This window comes from Salminus brasiliensis, chromosome 5 (assembly GCF_030463535.1).
Source record: "Salminus brasiliensis chromosome 5, fSalBra1.hap2, whole genome shotgun sequence".
In the NCBI taxonomy this organism is placed as follows: Eukaryota; Metazoa; Chordata; class Actinopteri; order Characiformes; family Bryconidae; genus Salminus; species Salminus brasiliensis.
In genome coordinates this window covers 14,299,665-14,323,707 of record NC_132882.1, presented here as the reverse complement: position 1 = coordinate 14,323,707, position 24,043 = coordinate 14,299,665, and the positions used below count along the sequence as shown (strand labels likewise).

At 42.4% G+C, this 24,043-nt stretch overlaps 2 protein-coding genes across 3 annotated transcripts in view; one reads left to right on the top strand and one right to left on the bottom strand.

The window, feature by feature from the left end:
* The first annotated feature begins 3,886 nt into the window (after positions 1-3,886).
* Positions 3,887-10,154, top strand: fam210ab (family with sequence similarity 210 member Ab). Its single transcript, XM_072678755.1, has 4 exons — positions 3,887-4,001; positions 5,581-5,973; positions 6,534-6,645; positions 8,827-10,154. The coding sequence occupies exons 2-4, from the start codon at positions 5,618-5,620 to the stop codon at positions 9,157-9,159; spliced, it is 801 nt and encodes a 266-aa protein (XP_072534856.1). The 5' UTR covers positions 3,887-4,001; positions 5,581-5,617; the 3' UTR covers positions 9,160-10,154.
* A 3,862-nt stretch (positions 10,155-14,016) lies between these two features.
* Positions 14,017-24,043, bottom strand: part of ldlrad4b (low density lipoprotein receptor class A domain containing 4b) — a 78,481-nt gene continuing 68,454 nt past the window's right edge. For both annotated transcript variants that reach the window (XM_072679504.1, XM_072679505.1), the window contains 2 exons: positions 22,952-23,002; positions 14,017-20,934 (listed from right to left, as the gene is read on the bottom strand). In XM_072679504.1, coding sequence (XP_072535605.1) covers positions 20,395-20,934; positions 22,952-23,002 — 591 coding nt within the window. In that variant the 3' untranslated portion in view covers positions 14,017-20,394. The remainder of the gene's footprint in view (positions 20,935-22,951; positions 23,003-24,043) is intronic.

The following is a 24,043-nucleotide window of genomic DNA, read 5'->3' as shown; positions in this document are numbered from 1 at the left end:
TCATAACTACATTACTGCCATATCAACATCAGTTTCATAGGGCCCAAAATAGAACCCTGTGGGACTCCAAAAAATATGCTTAAGCAAATGGTTTCCAAATACTGCACACTAGTTTCTGTGTTAAGATTAATAACTGAATAATATCCCTAGGGGGGTTAAATGAGCAGCTCATGGTATCTGGTGAGCAATTACTTTATTTCTGGGCCATTGACTTTGGCAGATGTTGATGATTAGCAAAGACATAAGAATTATAACACAGTTCTCATTATTCATAATTTTATTTTCTGAATGCTCTGTCTGATAGTGTATCTGATGAAGTATAACCCATACATCACTTTTATTGCTATATGTCACTGCACATTTCCATTTTATTGCTGTCCTAAAGACAAGCTCCATGATTTGTAAATGTGGCTCTGTATGTATGTATATGCTCTGTATAATTCCGTGGGAGAAAATACAGGTCAGCCTTGTCCCTTCCCTTAATAACAGTGGTCATCCTTTCAGCTCAGGCTACACCAGTCTGTCCTTTTCAGTTCACTCTGCTTTTGGATTTTCTGGTATATGGTCACCTCTGGGCCAGGTCAAGATTTTATCAAATGTCTTAAACTAAACTGGATTCTTTCATATTTGAACTATATATATATATATATATATATATATATATATATATATATATATATCTGTGACATTTTTGAAATTGTAAATCTCTCTTTTCAAACACATTTCATTCGTTTTTTTCCTCGCATGTCAGTGAAGGACATTTTCTTTCAATCGTCCGCAAATGTATGATTCAATGATCTAAATTGTAGCACCTCAAATGTGTAAAAATTGATGGAAAACTGTAAAACTAGACCTAATTTTCTCTTACCGCATGTAATCTTGATGGTTTTTCGTTTATAACATAATAGCTGATAATTCTAATATTTGACTTAACTTGACAACTTGTCAACTGACATCTTGTCTACTGCACTGACTTGTCTACTTCACTACACACAACCACAGCAATGTTCTAATCTATAAGAAAAAGATCTGGGGGAGGCAGTATGCTGCTGTGGAAGGTCCTGGTTACAGTAAAGACTGTAAATCAACAGAAATCTATTTCCATCACAGAGCAGCTGTAGAGTAGTACTGTGAGGTAGAACACAGGATGTGAGTGTAGCTGTAAGTAATGTAGTACCCAAGGTTAAACACAGGCTAGGCTGTAAGTGAGGTAGAATACAAGGTAGAACAAAGGGTAGAACACATGCTAGGCTGTAAGTGAGGTAGAACACAGGCTAGGCTGTAGGTAAGGTAGAACACAGGGTAGAACACAGGCTATGTAGGTGAGGTAGAACGCAGGCTAGGCTGTGAGTGTAGCTGTAAGTAAGGTAGAAACCAGGGTAGGCTGTGAGTGTAGTAGAACACAGGGTAGACCAGGCTAGGCTGTGACTGTAGCTGTAAGTGATGTAGAACACAAGGTAGAGCTCAGGTTATAACACAGGGTAGGCTGTAAGTGAGGTAGAATACAGGGTAGGTTGTGAGTGTAGCTGTAAGTGAGGTAGAAAACAGGGCAGAACACAGTGTAGGCTGTGAGTGTGGTAGAACACAGGGTAGAACACAGGGTAGACTGTGAGTGTGGTAGAACACAGGGTAGACTGTAAGTAAGGTAGAACACAGGGTAGAACACTGGCTAGGCTGTAAGTGAGGTAGAACACGAGGTCGAACACAGGGTAGGTTGTGAGTAAGGTAGAACACAGGGTAGGCTGTGAATGTAGCTGTAAGTGAGGTAGAACACAAGGTAGAACACACGGTAGACTGTGAGTGTGGTAGAACACAGGGTAGACTGTCAGTGTGGTAGAACACAGGGTAGAACACAGGGTAGAATGTGAGTGTGGTAGAACACAGGGTAGACTGTGAGTGTGGTAGAACACAGGGTAGAACACAGGGTAGACTGTGAGTGTGGTAGAACACAGGGTAGACTGTAAGTAAGGTAGAACACAGGGTAGAACACAGTCTAGGGTGTGATCGTAGCTGTGAGTGTGGTAGAACACAGGGTAGAACACAGGGTAGACTGTCAGTGTGGTAGAACACAGGGTAGAACACAGGGTAGAATGTGAGTGTGGTAGAACACAGGGTACACTGTGAGTGTGGTAGAATACAGGGTAGAACACAGGGTAGACTGTGCGAGTGGTAGAACACAAGGTAGAACACAGGGTAGACTGTGAGTGTGGTAGAACACAGGGTAGACTGTGCGAGTGGTAGAACACAAGGTAGAACACAGGGTAGACTGTGAGTGTGGTAGAACACAGGGTAGACTGTGCGAGTGGTAGAACACAAGGTAGAACACAGGGTAGACTGTGAGTGTGGTAGAACACAGGGTAGACTGTAAGTGAGGTAGAACACAGGGTAGAACACAGTCTAGGGTGTGATCGTAGCTGTGAGTGTGGTAGAACACAGGGTAGACTGTGAGTGTGGTAGAACACAAGGTAGACTGTAAGTGAGGTAAAACACAGGGTAGAACACAGGGTAGACTGTAAGTGAGGTAAAACACAGGGTAGAACACAGGGTAGACTGTGAGTGTGGTAGAACACAGGGTAGACTGTAAGTGAGGTAGAACACAGGGTAGAACACAGGGTAGACTGTAAGTGTGGTAGAAAACAGGGTAGACTGTAAGTGAGGTAGAACACAGGGTAGAACACAGGGTAGACTGTGAGTGTGGTAGAACACAGGGTAGAACACAGGGGAGACTGTGAGTGTGGTAGAACACAGGGGAGACTGTGAGTGTGGTAGAACACAGGGTAGACTGTAAGTGAGGTAAAACACAGGGTAGAACACAGGGTAGACTGTGAGTGTGGTAGAAAACAGGGGAGACTGTGAGTGAGGTAGAACACAGGGTAGAACACAGGGTAGACTGTAAGTGAGGTAAAACACAGGGTAGAACACAGGGTAGACTGTAAGTGAGGTAGAACACAGGGTAGAACACAGGGTAGACTGTGAGTGTGGTAGAAAACAGGGGAGACTGTGAGTGTGGTAGAAAACAGGGGAGACTGTGAGTGTGGTAGAACACAGGGGAGACTGTGAGTGTGGTAGAAAACAGGGTAGACTGTGAGTGTGGTAGAAAACAGGGGAGACTGTGAGTGTGGTAGAACACAGGGGAGACTGTGAGTGTGGTAGAAAACAGGGTAGACTGTAAGTGAGGTAGAACACAGGGTAGAACACAGGGGAGACTGTGAGTGAGGTAGAACACAGGGTAGACTGTGAGTGTGGTAGAAAACAGGGGAGACTGTGAGTGTGGTAGAACACAGGGGAGACTGTAAGTGAGGTAGAACACAGGGTAGAACACAGGGGAGACTGTGAGTGAGGTAGAACACAGGGGAGACTGGGAGTGTGGTAGAACACAGGGTAGAACACAGGGTAGACTGTGAGTGTGGTAGAACACAGGGGAGACTGTGAGTGTGGTAGAACACAGGGGAGACTGTAAGTGAGGTAGAACACAGGGTAGAACACATTCTAGGGTGTGATAGTAGCTTATTTGTAAACAAACAAACAAAAAAAACACCACAACAAACATGTCAAACACAACAAACAACGACAGCAGCAACAACAATAGTGAAAAGCGTGACTTGGCAAGAACAATCAGGGGTGGGCAGCTTTTACTAAAACTATAACCGGAAGCTATTTTTGTAAAGTCTTTTCATGTAGGTCTCAGAAACTACATCACCATCTGCTGGTGGACACAAACACTTACATGCTGATGAACATTAAAATAGACATTTAAAAAGATACGCGGGATACGTGGAATACGCCGTTTGCGTCATGTCACACATCGCGCAGCTGTGACGCGCAAATAGCTTAAAGACTTCACTTCCCATGAAGCACCGCGCGGGCAAAGTCCATGTGGAGCTGACTGGAAAAAAAGTTTACATGCCAGGAGGTGATAGAGGCATGGCGCGCAGCGTGGACAGCAGACTTCGTTAGTACGCACCATCTGAATGCAAGCACGGCTTCGAGCTGCATGTCTGGTGAGTTCTCGCTTTCATTTGACGCGTTTGTGTTTTTCACGTTTTGGCGACTCTGCGGTGTAGCAGCGTGGCTTTGTAGCACGCGTTAGTGGGCTAGCTAACGCAGCTCTGTGTGTTCAACAGCAGGGAGACCGCGCTGTCCTGGCGGCTGGCCCACCTACTGACCACTAACACCTAATATTAGCGTCCTAGTTACTTGCGTCTCTAACCTATTAGCTAGCTATTAGCTATCCCCTGTTAGTCGCTTCGTTAACACTTAGCTACACACCGTGAAGGAGACGGTCCATATTTCTAACGCCCTCTTCACGGTGATCTCTGTGTAAGTGTTAAACCAGCAGTGCTGTGATCCAGTGTTCAGTAGATCCAGGAGTACAGTAGTATGGCAGTCGCTTGCTGTATTTGAGGGCTGTCATCAGCTCGTGTATTCTGGTAGCTTGTTTACTGCCTCAGACGCTCCACCCCTTGGCCTGAAGGTGAATCCAGCTCAACAGAAGGACTTTTAATAAAAGTGCATTTCAGGATTTCTAAAGCCACTATAAATACGTACAGTAATAAGTGTAATGTATAATGTAGTGCTTAATAAGTTATTATCCCTCATATTTCATTTGTATTGTTAGAACTGTAGTCATATTTTCATGGATCAAAAGCTCAAAAAGCTTAGGCCCATTAGCTCTGCGTGGGTGTGTGGGGTAAGGCATGGCAGGGCAGGTCAGGTCAGGGTTTGACTAAGCATTCACTACCAGAGGAGACGTGGAAGCAGTGACACAGCAGGTTTATCATAACATGAACTCCACCTGATTACTACTTTATTACTTTTTATGTAGGGGTTTAGCAGTACACACAATTTGAACAAGGCTGTTGTGTATATGTGTATCATTAATGCAAGGATTCACGTGTTGAATTACTCACATTGTATGAAATATATATCTCATAGCACAGATACAGAAGACATGTTTACATCTAGTTACTTTGGGACTAGTATCAGGGATGTCCTGATAAGATTATGGTCACCTGCATTTACACTTGGTAGTCAGAATGCGTCTCCATGTAGACTAAAATCTTGATTGCTGTGTGGGGTAGAATATGCAAATTTGCTCATTGCACAACAATTATTACTGGTATATTGGTTGTAGTCAAGTCAAGTCAAATTTATTTGTATAGCGCTTTTTACAACTGTTGTCGTCACAAAGCAGCTTTACATAATTAGTACTTAATAAAGGACAGAGACAGAGAAGAAAGAAGGAATAACTGTACTGGGACGGGTTTCAGTTGTCGAATGTGTCTTGGAGAGACTGGTGCATTTACACTGCTGTAGGACAGTGTGCTGATTTCCCTGCTCTACACTGTTGAGTGTTAGGAACTTTTGGAGGTTCTTTCATTTGAAACTGTGAAGGAACCTCTTAAACGTGCTTTGAGGAACCTTCAAGGAACCTAAGAGGTTCCTTCACAGTTTCAAATGTAAGAACCTCCAAACGTTCCTCAAGGATCGTCTACTCTTAACAGTGTAAGAGATCTACTGAATCAGGTGCGCTTGTGCAGGAAAAGCCCTGTTTAAATGGCATGCTTTCTATTTCTGTAGGTTGTGTAGGTAACTGACAGAGCTAGAGGGGAAGGAGATGCAGCGTGTGCTGTGTCTTGCAGCTGTCCAGCTGCGCTCGGGCTGCCTGGACCTAAACATGAGGGAGCTGCCTGTCAGCAGTCAGGTCATACGCATAAACTGCTTTACCTTCCGCTGCTTCAGTTCCTCTGCCATCGCCAGGACCAGCAGCTCCCACAAGACGCCTCCTGAAGCAAAAAACGATGTGCCATCAGATGCTACCTCACAGCCCGAGGTTGATCCTCTGCAGGACAAATCCATTAGCCTCTACCAGAGGTTTAAGAAGACATTTAAACAGTACGGCAAAGTCATGGTGCCTGTACACCTCGTCACCTCCTCAGTGTGGTTTGGGGCTTTTTACTACGCTGCAACGAAGTAAGCAACTTTCCTTTTCTCTTCACATTAGAGTTAATTCAGAATGACGTCAGGTTAATGGTATTGTTATACGTAGCATATTGTAGTAAATTGGCACCTATTGTGTACACTGTTGTTCTGGTGGAGAGGAGGTTATCCATGTGACTCTCTAAACCACCATCAGCTCCTCAGGCAACAATGCCTGCACAGAAATGAATTGATTACTTTTTTAAGGCCTGGAATGATCAAATTAAATGATTCCATTCCTAAAATCGAGGATCCACATACAGCGATAGGCATGTATAGTGTATACACTCCTCAGGAAGTTCCTTAAGTTGCTTTAAGGGCAGCTTGGCAGAGCAGTTTTTCTGTGTAAAGTCTGTCTGAGCCTCTCTAATTCAGACACACTTCACGGTCGTCAGGACTGTAAACAAATCCAGGGTACAACTTTAGTCAGCATGCCATAAAAAGCAAAGTACCTTCAGCCTCTATCCTTAAAAGCATAATCTTCTAACAGTGTTATTAAAGTGTGTTCTTTCAAAACATGTGTGCCTCACCCTTTATGTACCACATTTCTTCAGAGGGGTGAACGTGGTCCCGTTTCTGGAGTACATTGGGTTGCCTGACAAATTGGTGGGCATTCTGCGAGACTCACAGGGTGGATATGCACTCACAGCCTACGCCATGTACAAGGTATCATCAGCGGACCAAAAAAACAACGCACTGCTAACACTCATCCTACTAACTTGTTACCTTTGCATTTATAGTAGTTTATGAAGTTCAGCAGTTTGGTCAGTCTTAGTGCTGTTGCACTAAATTGTAGATCTTTGTCCCACACCTATATCTGCTCTGATTAAATAATATTATATATGTTTATATGTAAGTATATGCCAATTAGCCATAACATTAGCTTAACACCTGCCTAATATTGAGGAGGTTCACCTTGTCCTGCCATAACAGATCTGACCATTTCAGACATGAACACCGCAAGACTTCTGAAGGTGTCCTCTGGTGTCTGGCACCAAGACGTTAGCAGCAGATAATTTAAGTCATGTAAGTTGTGAGGTGTGGGACCTCCATGGATCGCATCAATGAGCCTTACGTGTCCATGACCCTGTCACCTTTTCATTGGACTAGTTTTGGTAGGTGCTGGACACTGCATATCAGGTCTAACAGTCTGGCCCTAGTCAGAGTGTCTCAGATGCTTATGCTTGACCATTTTTCTTGCTTTTGACACGTCACCTTCAAGAACTGACTACTATCTATTATAATATTATCCTATTATCCCACCCATTGACAGATGCCACTGTAGATGAAAATAATCAATGTTTTCCACTTAATGTTATGGCTGATTGGTGTATACACTCACTAAGCACTTTATTAGAAATACTACTAGGTGGTAATACTAGGTAGGGCCTTCTTTTGTTCTCAAGACCACTTCAGTTCTTCATGGCTTCATGAATTCAAGAGAGGTTGGAAACATTGCATCACGCAATTCCTGCAGATATTTCTGGAGCGCTTTCATGCTGTCGTTCTCCCGTTGTCATGTTCATGAAACCAGTTTTGAGACATGGTGCACCATCATGCTAGAAGTAACCATTAGAAGATGGGTAAATCGTGACGATCATGAGATGCACATTACCAGCAACAATACTTAAACAGTCTGCGGCATTCAAGTGGTGATTGATGGGTATTAACAGGCGCAAAGTGTGCCCAGAAAACCCCACACCATTACACCACCTCCACCAGCCTGGACTGTTGATTGACCCAACCCATTCCCTGCACTGGAAATGTTTGCTGCTCAGTACTGTATTTAACAGAAATACTGTAAGCTCCTTTTGCAGTAACTGCTGTCATCATATATGCTAGCTGCTGGCTATGGCATATTTTGAGTCAAAGTATGTTCCATATCTCTGCACCTTTGTCCTCCTCAGTACTAAGTGCTATTTCTTGAGTCTACTGGCCCTAGTATTTACTGTACTCCTTTTTGATGTTTGTACATTTGCACCACGTTCCTGGAAGAGCATTATTTTGCGTCACTGTTTACTTGTATATGGTTGCAGCGACAATAAACCCTCTTGAACTCTAGCACTAACGGCTTTCCATTCCTGGCTGACAGAGGTGGAACCCGAAATAGTTTTTTGCTGTGGTAGCCCATCTACTACAAGGTTGAATGTGGTGTTCATCCGAAGATGTTTTTCTGCTCACTGCTATTAAACAGAGGGGTTCTCAGAGTTCCTGCAGCCTTTCTGTCAGCTCCGTCCAGTCTGGCCATTTCCTGTTGACCTCACTCATCAACAAGGTGGTTACGTCCATAGAACTGTTACTCACTGGATGGTTTTTCCATAATTGCACCATCTGAGGAAACTCTAGAAACTGTTGTGCTGAAAATCCCATTAGATCAGCAGCCTTAGAAATATTCAAACCAGCCCAAAATCACTGATTCACATTTTCTTCTCTTGCTGACGGTTGTTGTGAACCATTACCTAAAGCTGCTGGCCAAAATCTTCATGATATTCATTGCGATACTGCCACACAGTTGACTAATTAGATTGCATAACACAAAGTGCTTAGTAAGTGTATACAAAGTATTTTGGGAACAGTATGAAATTCTGTATAGTAATTTAATTATAACTCGATCCTTAATGTTACAGAGGTGCATATCCATCATTGAGGGGACAAAACTAATCATCAAATGAAAATAGAATATCATTTGTCATATGTCATTTCATACATTTATCTACAGCCAAATGGAGTTCATATGTCCTTGAGCTTGAACAATTCTGAATTATGAAATGACTTAAGTTGCCTTCATCTGCAGTCCCACTGTATGTTTTGACCACCTGCCTTAATACCCTTTTGTCTTTGTTGAAGCTTGCTACTCCAGCCAGGTACACAGTGACTCTGGGTGGCACGTCTCTGTCAGTGCAGTATCTCCGGAGGCACGGCTACTTCTCCACCCCCCCGCCGGTTAAAGACTATCTGCAAGACAAAATGGAGGAGACCAGAGAGAGATTCTCTGAAAAGATGGAGGTGACAAAAGAGCGATTTTCAGAGAAAATGGAAGAAACCAAAGAGCTCTTCTCAGAGCGAATGGAAGAGACTAAGGAGCGCTTCACTGAAAAAATGGAAGAGACAAAAGACAAGCTCTCAGAAAAACTGCAGGAGACGAAAGACAAAGTGTCTTTCCAGAAGAAAATGGATTAACGGTGGTGTGCTCACAGTGGTGTGACCAGGCAGCTGCTGAGAGATGAGGAAACACACAAGGTTGCAAAATCCTAGGAATTCAATCACTTTCATCCACTGAGGTCCTGAATCCTCATTCATTTATGACATTTGTGTCTTCATAAGACTCAAACTGAAAACGTCAGTAACTGTTAACTGTCTGTTATGCAGACAAGCTTGTTTACACTTACAATTTGATCCGGTTTAAATGATAAATCGGTAGGAATAGGACTCCCCTTTATCACAGTTAGTGTAGTGATAAGCACTGCCATTGTCCCTGTGGCAGATAAACGTTCCACAACACACTTCACTACACTAATAAGAGTCCTAGGGCTACATTCACCCACCTGTGTAACATGATTTAACTGTAAGCCGCTCTGGATTTGAATGTCAGCCAAATGCCGTAATTGTAAACATGGCACGGCCACATCATGTTTGGAACCAGTTTTTTTTCCATGTGGGTGATCAACACAACAGGTTGAAAAATATGAAATAACATACTACTATATTAGCAGCACAGGGCTGGTACTTTTCTTACAGCAGCTACTGATACTTTTTAAACTGTATGGAAAGTTATTAGGAACAGTCACTGGTCAGATTGACTTAAGCTGGGCCTTGTTCTGAATGTAGTATTACTGATATAAAACTTGAAATTGTGATTTTTTTTAATTAAGATTCCAAATTCAGGTCTTTGTTTGTTTTAATAAATGAAGTGAGTGAGTTGTATTTCTACTTGACAGCCAAGTCAGTATATTAAATCACTTCTTTGAACATAAATGTTGTGTACCTTACTGTTTTTAGCCAATAGTTGAATCCAGACTGATGTGTAAACGAAAGCCATAAGTAGAAGTTTGTATGAAAGACATGGCAACCTGTAGGTTGTCAGAACTGAGGGTGTGATTTATACTACCTATAAAGTGAGCATGTGGAGTTATTTGTAAAGACAATGTAGGAAAAAGAATAAACCACTGCGTTCATGACCGTGTCTTTTTTTCTTGTTTTATCCAGCAGTGTCATTCAGTCCTGCCTAGTAGAGGTTCATGACAGACATGGCAAATATAAAGGTGCATCAACTGGTTCTGTGATTGATGCTGCAGAAGAACTACTTTTGGTCCCATAAAGAAGCAAAATGAGGACAGCATTTCAAAACTGCAATGTGTCTGATGTGTCAAGCTAGTGTCAGTCTATACTGTGTCACTATATTCAGCGACAGTATAGCTTAATGTTATTTTTTTTAAGCGACTAGCGACAAATCTAGCAACTTTTGCTGGAGTTACTGAGTTGACTTTTGGAGACTCTGAGGTGAACACACGTTTTTCAGTTACTGTCCTCAGCAGCGGGTGCTGCCGTGAGCCCTGTCCCACAACACAGTGTCTCACAGTCAGAGCAGACCGACACTGCTCCACATCCCTACTGCAAATGAACTGCGCATGCCCAAAGCTGCCTGTTTAAATACCTCTTCAGAGTGACACGAAACTAAATCACTGCATTTAACTCACACAGTCTCAGTCACTCACTCCCCTCAAAACTAAAAACACTCTAAAAAATCCAAGTAACTCTGCTGAAATAATATCTATTTATCTACATGTAATAATCATGTCCTATAAGCAGTACACAGACATGAGTACAAATATAATATCCTCCCTAAAATCAAGTAAAGAACAACCGTGTATGTCAAGTTTTGGGATATTTACACTATTTGGACAAAAGTATTAGGACATTGTTCATTCATTTTCATCAAAAATCAAAGGTATTAAACAAGGGTTGATCCTACGTTTGTTAAAGGAACTGTCTCTACTGTCTCTACTAGTTAATGAGGTCAGGGTGTTGGACAATCACCACCCCACCTCATCCCAAACTCCCCAACTCATCCCAAAATTCAGAAAATCACATTGTCTGATTTTTAAAGAATTTGTTTGCAAATAATGGTGGAAAATAAGTATTTGGTCAATAACAAAAGTTCATCTCAATACTTTGTTATATGTCCTTTGTTGGCAATGACAGAGGTCAAACGTTTTCTGTAAGTCTTCACAAGGTTGGCACACACCGTTGCTGGTATGTTGGCCCATTCCTCCATGCAGATCTCCTCTAGAGCAGTGATGTTTTGGGGCTGTTGGCAGACTTTCAACTCCCTCCAAAGGTTTTCTATGGGGTTGAGATCTGGAGACTGGTTAAGCCACTTCAGGACCTTGAAATGCTTCTTAAGAAGCCACTCCTTTGTTGCCCTGGCAGTGTGCTTGGGATCATAGTCATGCTGAAAGACCCAGCCACGTTTCATCTTCAATGCCCTTGCTGATGGAAGGAGGTTTGCACTCAAAATCTCACAATACATGGCCCCATTCATTCTTTCATGTACACGGACCAGTCGTCCTAGTCCCTTTGCAGAGAAACAGCCCCAAAGCATGATGTTGCCACCCCCATGCTTCACAGTTGGTATGGTCTTCTTTGGATGCAACTCAGCATTCACTCTCCTCTAAACACAACGAGTTGTGTTTTGTACCAAACAGTTCTACTGGTTTCATCTGACCATAAGACATTCTCCCAATACTCTTCCGGAACATCCAGATGCTCTCTAGCGAACTTCAGACGCGTCTGGATAGGTACTGGCTTAAGCAGGGGAACACGTCTGGCACTGCAAGATCTGAGTCCCTGGCGGCGTAGTGTGTTACTGACGGTAGCCTTTGTAACGTTGGTCCCAGCTTTCTGCAGGTCATTCACTAGGTCCCCCCGTGTGGTTCTGGGATTTTTGCTCAGCACTCTTGTGATCATTTTGACCCCACGGGCTGAGATCTTGCGTGGAGCCCCTGATCGAGGGAGATTAGCAGTAGGTCTCCCATTTTCTGATTATTGCTCCCACAGCAGATTTCTTCACACCAAGCTGCTTGCCTATTGCAGATTCAGTCTTCCCAGCCTGGTGCAGGTCTACAGTTTTGTTTCTGGTGTCCTTCGACAGCTCTTTGGTCTTCACCATAGTGGAGTTTGGAGTGTGGCTGTTTGAGGTTGTGGGCAGGTGTCTTTTATACTGTTAACAAGTTCAAACAGGTGCCATTAATACAGGTAATGAGTGGAGGACAGAGAAGCCTCTTCAAGAAGAAGTTACAGGTCTGTGACAGCCAGAAATCTTGCTTGTTTGTAGGTGATCAAATACTTATTTTCCACCATTATTTGCAAATAAATTCTTTAAAAATCAGACAATGTGATTTTCAGAATTTTTCTCATTTTGTCTCTCATAGTTGAGGTCTACCTATGATGTTAATTACAGGCCTCTCCCATTTTTTTAAGTGGGAGAACTTGCACAAGTGGTGACTGACTAAATACTTTCCCCCCCCACTCTATGTAATATATGTAACAATGATTTATGTAATGTGGGTCTAAACAAAGCATTAAAGTTGTGAAGTTATTTTTGGAAGTGAAAGCCTATTTAAAAGGCAAAAAAAAAAAAAACCCAAAAAACAGACGTTCATTTATTCAGAGTTCATTTGTAGTTCTAACACATTTAGGGTGTTTTTACTGACTTTTTTCTCTCCCATAACCTTATTCCTTTATTCTACAGCTTCAAATACAAGCAAATGGCAAATTTAGCGACTTCTATGACAGCCAATGGCTACTTTCTTTACTGAGAAGTTGGCAACATGGTCGGTACACAGGTAGGGGGACAAAACTCCCACTGTATTTGCAAGTTTAGCAACGAGCGGATTCCAGATAAAAGGGAGAGCAAGCAAACCTGGATGAATCGGCCTACTAAATGTGCCTGAAAACAGTTGAAAACACTCTTAAGACCATTCACTCCACTTTGTGATCTCAGGTATGAGGATTTTTCCTCTAAGCGTGTGCGATTTGAGCCTCAGCTGACATTTGGTCAATGCTGTGGCCTTTAGCCTGCTAGCGAACTTTTCTAAGCCTAGAGTCCAAACAGCAGAGTCCTACGTCACCTTTCTGTCACTTCTAACGCCAGCTGCTCGTCTTCGCCGTCTCAGAGGTTTTATTGTCAGCACTTGTGTAAGTTGCTCTTGGTTGTCTGATACTTTTTGTATCTGTAGCTGAGATGGGTAAACTTAGCGAGGGAGCTACAGATAACCTACAGAAAACCATGAAGAAAAAAAACCTTAAATTCAGCTTTTTAACAGCAGTCGCTCCATCTGAGTCATTCTTGACTGGATTGTTATCCTGCTAACTATGTTCATGCTAACCAGATTCAGATTAGTTTAACATTAAGATTGTTGTCAGACTGAGGACTGAACACTTTTTAAATGATTGATTGGAAATTGTGCAGTGTTCACTTCGTTTTGTCTCTGTGTGCAAACCGAACTTTGCATTTGATTGATTTTTGGGTTTTAAAATAAGAGTCAAGGTTGTACTGAAGCCACGTAAACACAGAACCATCTGCGCTACTAGCGTAACTTGCGGTAGTAAAAAAAGTGAATACCGCCCAAACCTAATGTGCAGAATCACTGGATGTAAAGGTTCTTTAGGCTCACACATGGAGTCCATATTTATGAAATTTCTCAAAGACTGAGAAATCTGAGATCAGTTAAGGTTTGCTAATGACAGCTGATGAAAGATCCTAGATCTTAGATTAGTATTTTTACCCTGAGATGCTTGATAAATGAGGCCCCATGGTTCCCTTATGGTACCAAAAGTGGCTCTTCTATGGCACCACTCAAAACACCATTTGAAGCACAGGTATGTAAGAGAGACAACAAACAAACAAATGGTTGCTGTAAATGAATAGGATTAATATTCATCAACTGAATCTGTGGGGGAACAAAATCAGTCATTCCAATGGACAGACCACAGGTTAGTATTTTTAAGTTTTAATGTTTTGCTATGGTTTGACCACAGCAGTACAAGCATAAAATCTTTGACTACAACAGCATTTAGAGCAACATTTTTTTTTCTCTTTTACATTTTTTCTGAAAAAGTATTGCAGTAACAGACCTTAGGCCTAGAACCTAGTACATCACAATTGCTTAAATAAAAAAAGAGGCAAAATACACATTTTTAATGTGTATATAAGCATATGCATGTACGTGTATATAGGAAAATACAAGTCCACACATGTGCATACACACAGATAAAGAAAAACAAAATCTGCTGGGGTACATTTTTCGTAAATAAAAAAAACAAATGATACAAAGTCCATGATGGAAGCAGTCCTGTGCTGACCAATAATGCTGGAAAGCTGCGGTGGAGCAGTGGTGTGCGCAAGCATCTGATGCTTTTTGATGAAAAAAACTGATGCACTGATCAGCTCCAGTCGAAACACACTGACGCGAGGAACAAAAGTCTAGAGCGTTTTGGGGTTTCAGACTCAACCACACACCCACCCACACCATAGGCCTCTCAAGGCTAGACAACTGCCATTGGTCATTGGAGAAACACACAATGGCATTGCTATGTACATTATCATCCATTACATAAATGATGGACATGCTCACCAGATCGTTACAGTGGAGACCCAGCGTAACTCTCTCGTAATTCAGGTTTTGTTCCGACATACCAACATATACAGAGCGTCCCGAATAAATAAACAAGATCATGAATGGTAGAACTGTTGATGTAGCCACCTCATGATTACTGAAAGGCAAGGAAGCATGAAATTGCATGGAATTTGACAGCCGGTTTTCTAGACATGGATTGAGCCTAGTTCTTACACTACACTGCAGATCCGATTGTGAATGATCAATCTTTTTAGTCCAGGTCTGGGCAACCGGCTCCAAGTTCAAAACTAAAGTTAGACACTTTCTAAAATTCTACACAGTGACTTGATGTTCTTGTGCAATACAGATAAACCAACAATCCCCAAAGCAAAGTCAAGATCTCTGGCCTAATCTCAGTGTTTTCTATACATTTGTATGGAACATCACTTTCATTAGGTCTGTTTCAGCGAAGCGGCTGCATGTCCTAATCACGCTTCCAACTTTGGTGCCTGGGGAATGTAGGGATTGTTTCAATCACAATAAATTATACTACAATAATTTGTCTATACTAGAAATAAATCCACTATGACAGCCCATGCTGGCCTGATTCACTGCTAGTAGGCAGTAATGTAGAAATTCTGTTCAACTCAAAAAAGCAGCGGTATATATATCCAGTATTTTTTGTCCCCTTGTTATGGAATACAGCTGTTGCGGTCACTTTGTGAAGTAGTCTAATCTAACTGTAAGCTGCAAGCTAGAATCGTGACATGTTCAATTTACGAATTCTTCGTTAAATCACTGTAAGAAACTGAACAAACATATTCTGCTGACATCGGAAACTAAGCTCGTCTAATGCCTTCACTGGGTCATGGATGTAAAGTGTTTGTGGTAAACGTGAAAAGGTTTGGGTGTAAACGTTATGGTCAAATCCACCCTGTAGCACAATTTCCTACTGGTATGCCGATTCTACCATTCTACTGCCAAGCCCGATGTTATTTGGGGTAGAATTTAAGAAAAACAAACAAACAAAAACAAACAAACAAACAAAACCCCCCACAAACATTATATTCTATTTCAAGCATGTTTCTCGTCCTAGAACAACTGCCATTCATACTGTTAATATGGTTATTATTCATAAAAAAAATAAGTAGTACTTTGTAATCATTCTGTAATTCATATTTAAGTATTGTTTTGCAAACCTTCTCCTTGTTTTTCTCCAGAAAAGAAAAAAGAAAAAAAGAAAAGCACATCTCAACAACTGTAGGCATTTACAAACCTGATACCACTGTGTTAAATTTTTATACCATCTATACATTATATTACATTATTAACAATGTCTTTTTCTGTGGTTTTCTACCCATTGGGTAGGATATGTGTGCATAACATATTCAAGTTATTTACAGCACCGTACAAAAAAAAGAAGAAGGAAACGACCAAAAAAGAAAAAGAAGAAAGAAAAAACAAACAAACAAACAAACAAAACAAGAAAAAGATAGACCAGTGAAAAAAGCACCGTTGGAAGTGAGGCACACCAAAGGTGGGAGCTTGAAGAGTGCAAGTGGGGTTTCTACGTCTGCTCAAAACGTGAACGATAGGCACCGAGTTAGCTCACATCATACGGACAACATGCAGAACGCCTCATTCCGTACAAGAAAAAAAAACAACAGAAAAAAACAAGCACTTCTTTGTAACAAGGACAACAATCAGATGAAGAGAAGGAGGCAGGAGAAGCCCGAGCGGAGACAGCGAAATGACGGTCATTACCAGAATAAGGGTCGTGCCGACAAGCGCGGGCCAGAACGAAATCAATTGGCGGAAGCAGCAGCAGCAGCAGCAGTGATAGCAGCAGCATTAAACAGCAGAGATGAAAGAAAAGCTCTGGGAGCTCTTTGGAAGAGTAAATGAAGGGAGAGAAGATCTGACCAGAACGCCTTCAGTGTGTGGCCTCAAGTGTCCAAGCAGCCAGTTCCTAAACAGGAGGAGGGGGGGACGACCTTTCGCCCTCTTTGCAAGCTTCTCTACTCAATCCATCCATTCATTCATCCATCCCTCCGATCTGAACCTCCTCAAACGATAAAATAAAAGTGTGAGGTGTGGGGGTGCTGGCGTAAGCCCTTACTAAATGCTGGCATTGCAGTATAAAAATTTGAGCATCTAAATTCAATGGTAATCTGGGTGAAGGGTCAGTTCTCTAGGCACAGATTAAAACTAGAGATGGAAAATTCAGATCCTGCAAGTTTAAAAAAAAATAAAAAGAAATAATAATAAAAAAAGAAAAATCATCCTCCCCAGGATTTGGTTTCAACTGCCTGGCCAGCTCTGCTGCAGCTGAATTGTCCATCCCTAATTAAAACCTAGTTTAGAATTACCATGGACAACACTCTTAAAAACTAGGGAGCTTCACAAGGTTCTTCGAGCAAAGTCACAGAAAAAAAAACACTTTTGGAACATAAGAATGTTCGTGACAACGAGAACCTTTTGTATAAACGTTCTTAACACATCTCTATCACAAACATGGTTCATTCCATTCTAGAACCAAAAGTGGTTCTTCTATGCAGCCACTCAAAGAACCATCTGAAGCACCTTCATTTTCAAGAGTGTTTTATGAGGAATTGTCCTAATTAGCCAATTTAATCCAAACAGCTACTTCAAATCTGTCCCCAAAAATGCTCTGACTCTACTGAATTGTGCAGATGGTGCCTCTGCCCATTTCCATAAATGCTTGATCAGAGGAACCCCTCTCAACACTGCAGGACACTGACCAGAACCTAGTCCTGGACTAAAGCACACAGTCAATGGAGAGATGTAGTACAGACCTCAGCTTCATTTCTGTTCAGGGAACCAGCCTTGAACATGTACACACACAGAAAAGACTAACTTACACACTCAATGAGGATCCACCACACCATAGTCCAGGCCTGGGCCAAGTCTAGTGTCCACTAAACCCACACCGCATCTTCCAAGTGTACTTGTACTCTGTTAAGGCTTGTGGTCAAGAGCCAGATTGAGTAAATCTAGGCTTCGGAATCTACTGTAGCTGACCAGTTGGAGAACTAGCTTACGGCTCATGTTATCTTCATTTTACACGGCAGAAACGAAACAAAGACGTATACACACATACACACACACACATATACACACACGCACACGCAGTGTAAAGACAGCCAATCACATGTTTAGATTGAAGGGGCAGTGATGCTCAAAAGGACAGCTGATAAGCAAGGAAGTCACTAGGTTTGTTAGCTTGTGTTTAAAAGCTAAAAGCAAAAGCAAACACACACATCATCATCACGGACGCTTCAGATTAGTCACGTTGGTCCATGAAAAACGGATTAGGAAAGGAGTCTCTCAGTCTTTTGTTTCCATGTTAAAGGGATGCGTGCTGCACTTGAAGGCAAAAGTACCTATGGGTCCTGTTGAAGAGGGAATTCTCCAACAGGCCAGAGTCAAAACTCCTCCTGGCAGGCTAACTGACCTCCTCTTATTTCAAAGTGGCCTTTTTGAGCAATGCCCCCTAAATGTGATGGGCCTTGCTGAGCTTAAAATATCCATATCTCATCAGTTCTGATTACTAATCAACGTCCGGAGAAGACTGAATGAGTTTTAAAGAGAATAGCTATGGTCGCTCAGACTGTAAACTTTTCTAAAGCTAAATTTAGCACCATGTCGAAGGTCAAATGCACAAAGATCTACTGAATTAAAAAGAAAAAAAAAGACTGAATATTTGAGATCTGAATCAGTTCTGCTCTTCAGTGCTTTTCGATTCAATCAGCTGGGGGAACAAAAAACAAATAGAGAAATTTAGTAGATTAGCGATGTTCTGAGACGACGATCTACCGAGCCTGCGTTAGGACAGATCAGCCGGGAGGTCTGCAGGTCTCAAAACATCTGAAAGTGCCAATCTGAGAGTTGTTTTTTTTGCCAAAACTGCATGATGAGTGCTATTACATTGGAAGGACAGGAAAAAGAGCTGATGTTAGATCACCACTCTCTCACTGGAGAAGGCAAGTGCTTAGGGCGGAGTACGGAGGGAAGCGCACTGGGCAGACGCTGGTGCTGGGGTCTGGTTAACACTGCCTGATGACAGAGTGAGAAAAGGCAACATGAGCAGAGTAAGGCAGGGTCAAGAAGATATCAAAGAACGAAAACCGAACAAAAATCAGAACAAATGTAACCCTCACATTAGCCCTTAGCTTCACTGTGTCTTTGAACCAGGTTCTACTATCTAGGAGATGTATACAACACACAGGCCGACACAAACAGCATGCCATAAGCGGTTTGGTTCTATAGGTTGGTTGTTCGCTCTCATGTTTCTATGGTGAGAAAGGGGCTGAAAGTGAAGGAGTGCATGAATGGGCAGCATCAGCATCATCGTTTCAAGTAAGGAAAAGCCAAGAGAAGCTTCCGTCCAAGCTGAACGATGCAGGGGACCAGAGCTCACACATACAGAAATGGTCGGCCATTTTGGTTTTTCTCTCACGGGCCAAGTGCAATAGGTACAAAGGATTGTAGCTAGAACTTTGATTATGATCTACTGTTTCTTGATTACGATGTACCTTTTTTTTTTTTACATTAGCTTTACGATTAGCATGACCCTGCTCACAGAATAACCTTTCTTCATTTCTTTTGTACACTTTAAGCCTGGAAGAGAGCAAGAGAGACAGAATCAACACATCATCAACTCGGCTACAATGAATGAAAAAAAACAACAAAAAAAAAAACAATAATGAAGTGTTTTAGACCTGCTCTGAAACATAAAAACCACAGAAAATCTACATGAAATCTGCACATGTAACAAAAACAACTAGCATTTCTGTTAGTAAAGTGACGTCCTTTAAGTAAAACTAATATTCTGTCGCCATCCAACTGACCTCCAGACCATCTGGAGAGGCATGAAAGTGTCTGAAAGCATCACCGCAAGGCTGTGATTAGGACTGAGAGAGCAGGACCTGTGGGGTTTTTTGGGGAAAGGTTAAGGGCAAGGAGAATTTTTAGGCTGGATCCAAGTAACTGTTGTGCAGAAGTCAGGATAAGACCCTTTTGCTCCCACAGACACATTTTGGAGCTTCTGTTCAAAATGAAAACGACAACAACAACAAAACTGAACAAAAAAACAAAAACAAAAACAACTAAACAACAAAACAAACAAGTAAAATCATGTAGCTCAGATTCCCTCTACTCTTTCCACAATAAAGATAGTGCAACTTCTGTGTGTGTTTTGATTTGAATGTAGAATAGTGAGTCTATACCCTCACGCCAGTCCCCACAGGAAAACCTTGGCACTAGGATTTGGATTTCAACGATTCGATTTCGAAAAATCTTAAATTGTGCACAGATCCTGGTCTTGGAAAAATGCTCCTCGACTCCACGTCCCATTGTATCGCCAGACACCTCCGGATGTGTGGGTGCTTTGCGCAAAAAAAAGGCTTATGTGCTAGTATCATTTTCTCTCATTTGAAGGTAATACACGAGTACAAAACAGCGCTACAAAGCTCTACCATGTCCTGTCGTCTTGTTTAAGTGAGAGAAAGTACAAGGTTATTTTGTAAGCGTAGCTCCACTTGGTTACTTTTTGTAAATGTGGCTTTTTCGCATTTTTTTTTGTTGTTGTTTGTTTTTTGTAATCAATCAGGACTGATAGATTTTTTTTTCTTTTGTGCGTGGGAGTGTGAAGAGGGCAACCACGCCTTTTATTTGTAGGCAGGGGAAGGGAAAGGTGTGGTTTGGCAGCCCCGCACACAACCACACACACATACACACCAATACGCACGCACGCACACAAAAATAACCACACACCTCATACTAGCTCTCCTCTCTGCATGTCCTTGGCCTTGCTTGGGACTATTGTGCTTTGCGGGCTGCCCTGGCCTGTCCTGCCCACGGGCGGGGGAGTCTGAATGCCGCTGACGCTGGAGGACTGGTTATTGCTGTGCTGGTGGAGGAAAAACGCTGCGCCCGGGTAGTGACCCATGACCTCGCTGTATGCGGGCGGGGGCCCCTCCATGCGGCCGTGGGTGCTGGAGTTGGCGGCACTGATGCCAGAGTTGCTGCTGGGGGGGCGCGGGGCGTCGATCAGTTCGCTGTCGAAGACGGTGCGGTTAGGTGGTGCGCGGACCGACTCGCGGTTCAGCTCCAGCTGCTGCTCGGGGTCCCTCAGCTGCAGGGTGCACGGGCCCTGGTAGGGCGGCGGCTCCTCGCCATCCGACAGAGAGATAGTGGGCGGCAGGTCGATCTGGTGCTGCAGGTACGGGTAGGTGGGCTGGAAGCGGCTGAAGCGCTCGCGCTGCATGAAGGAGGGTGCGCTGAAGCGTTCCCGAGACTGCGGGGCGTAGACCACCTGCAGGAGGAGACAAAACACGGCAACTCTCAGACCTACACTGTATCGCAGTCTTCATTGCTGTCAGCAGTAATGGAGTAAGTGCTATAAAAGGTTCCAATAAGATAAAGACTTGGTCCTGTAATCATGAGTTCAACTTCTTATCATATATTCTATCCCCCCCCCCCCCAATTTAGCCATTTCCAAGTCAGATCCATCCAGCAGTCAGGACATCCACAGTGGCATCAGTCAAGGATCTACATATTAGACAGTGAATGAAGAGTCAGTTCTTGAAGGTGATGTGTTAAAAGCAAGAACAATGAGCAAGCATAAGAATCTCAAACACTTCGGCAAGGGCCAAACTGTGATGGCTAGCCGACTGAGTCAGAAACCATCTCCAAACCATCAGGCAGGTCTTATGGGGTTTTTTTGCACACCTGTACAGATGTCCTCTCTCTTTCTGTAAATATTCAGGTCATCTGTAACTTTCTACATACATTATTTTTCAACTAAATCTGTTTCACATCTCTCAGCTTCTTCAGCTCTTGTTACCCTTAGTACTTTTTCTTTTTTTAATTTATCCCCTATCCTATTTATTGTTTAGTGTAATTTTCCTTTAGTTTAATACTGTAAATAATCTGTGTTCTGTGTTTTTGTTACTTGTCATACGTGTTGCTCTCACCAAGACAAATTCCTTGTATGTGCAAAGTGAAATAAAGAGATTCTGATTCTGATTCTGGTATTCAGTGGTCAGTACCAGCCAAAAGTTGTCCAAGAAAGGATAACCGGTGAACTGGGGACAGAGTCATGGACATCTAAGGCTCATTGATAAGATCCATGGTGCTGGACACCATGGCCATGCCTCAAATGATCAGATCTGTTGTGGTGGCACAAGGGAGGCCTACTCAATATAGGACATTAATGTTATGGCTGATCAGTTTCCACAGTTCTATCAGCAGTCCCAACCTCACATAAACAGGCCACACTCGAATTTAGCCCAGAATATTCAATTTAAAGAATAAAGCAATCCCACCAAAGAGAAGAGATTAGTCATTTGTACTAGTCCATTTAACTACCCGAAACTATTGATGGAAGTCTCTTCATTGACTGAACCATCTGGAGAGTCCTCCAATTCCTGTATTATGCTTCTTCAGTTTCTCCATCTTTGCTGCCACATCACCATATCCAGTACATGGATCACTTTGTTTTGGTTTACCCACTCAAGAAACTTTATATCTGAGACTTGCTGTCACCTATATGAGCTAAAGTTCTTTCTGTAGTTCCCTGTTAAGTTTTTAGTAGATAAGCTGAGGTAAGCTGAAACGCTGGGCATTGCATTGGGTCTTTCAGGACCAGAACTGGGAAGCTAAACAGTGATTTATTGTTAAGAGAGAAAAATTTTATTTATTTATTTATTTATCCAATCTGCTATGAGAACCCCACAGAAAAGATTACAACTGTTCAGTGGTAGGACATAAACAAAGCATCATCTGCAGGAAGAGGAAATCAATTCATGCGAAATCCAATTTTTCTATATCGAAGGAAACCTTCATGTTACAGGCCAACAAGACAGGCGGGTTTGTTTTATGGGGCTGCATTTCAGCTTGAGTCAGGGTGGCTAATGAGAGGTAATTTAGAGAGAGAGGGAGAGAGAAAGAGAGAAAGAGAGAAAGAGAGAGAGAGAGAGAGAGAGAGAGAGAGAGAGAGGCAGGATGTCTAGTCTCTCAGACAGCTGTCTAGACAGGAGAGAGCAAGTGATTAATGACGCAGTGAGAGACGCAGCCGTGCAGACAGGGACTCTCAAAGACACATACGCACTGGGAAATGGGCCCCCCCCACTCACTTACACACACACACCCGCACGCACACACACACACACACCCGCACACACAGGCAACACATGGACAATCATTAATAGAGGGGCCCTGCCTCAGACACTGACCCTTTCTTCTTCCCCTGACCTCACCAAACACAGACTCCCTAAACTGACAATGAAAACACACACAAACACACAATGGTTATAAGTTAATGGTCTCACCTCTGAAGCTCCTTGTCTGGAACCAATATCTGATGGCCAAAAACATCCCTCCTATCAGGTAGAGAAGAGGAATTAGGAAGGAATTATTACAATTAAGTCTTAACAAATATATCTATAACAAATATAAGTCTATAACAAATTATAATAATAATAATATTAAATATGAGCACACACACACATACACACACACAGCCTAGAGCTCATTAGGCCTCTGTATCAGCCTATGAGGACTATTATTCAAGTATTTATATTATGCCTTTTTCAGTTTCTCCATCTTTGCTACCACCATCACCACTCTTGAAGCACTACGTCCATCAGAAAAACACACTTCATCTACAGTGGCTTCTGTCAGGGGGTAGGCAGCAAGTGAACAGTCGGTTTTTCTGCCATGCAGTGGTCAGTACCTACCAAAATTGGTCTGAGTAAAGACAACTGATTAAATGGCGTCTGGGTCATGGGCATCTAAGGATTATTGATGTGATCCATGGAGGCCCCACGTCACAACTTACAGGCCTTTTAGGATCTGCTGCTAACATCTTAATGCCAGATACTACAGGACACCTTGAAAGCTCCAGCGGGACCTACTCAATACTGGGCAGGTTGGTGTAATATTACAGCTAATCGATGTTGGTGTTGATTTTTTTGTTTTTTGTTTACCCACAGCTTAAGCTTACTTGCTCATTTTAGTATCCATCATCTAAAAGAGCACAAAATCTGCAGAGCTGAGCTGTGATTATTTAAGTCAGACACAAACGTCAACAGAAGAGGAGATGGATCAATAAATAAGTCTCCAAACTGAGCAAGAATCTCATTTTTAGGGGAGTGTCATTGTTGGTGTGTACCTAGCAGGAGGCAAACAAACAAACAAATCTTCCCTGAATCCAGTCAGAGCTTGAAATAACAATCAAACCCAACAGGAGTCGCTCATCTGTGTCGTAATGCTAACTCTCAGCGTTTACACGTCTGTGGTAAATGAAACCAATAGATAGCCTTCTCCTCCCTCTCTCTCTCTCTCTCTCTCTCTCTCTCTTTTCTCTCTCTCTTTTCTCTCTCTCTTTTCTCTCTCTCACTCGCTCTCTCACTCGCTCTCTC

Coding starts and splice junctions, on each gene's coding strand:
- fam210ab (XM_072678755.1), top strand. CDS start 5,618: ATGCAGCGTGTGCTGTGTCTTGCAGCTGTCCAGCTGCGCTCGGGCTGC. Junction 5,974..6,533: donor TTTTACTACGCTGCAACGAA/GTAAGCAACTTT, acceptor ACATTTCTTCAG/AGGGGTGAACGTGGTCCCGT. Junction 6,646..8,826: donor CAGCCTACGCCATGTACAAG/GTATCATCAGCG, acceptor TCTTTGTTGAAG/CTTGCTACTCCAGCCAGGTA.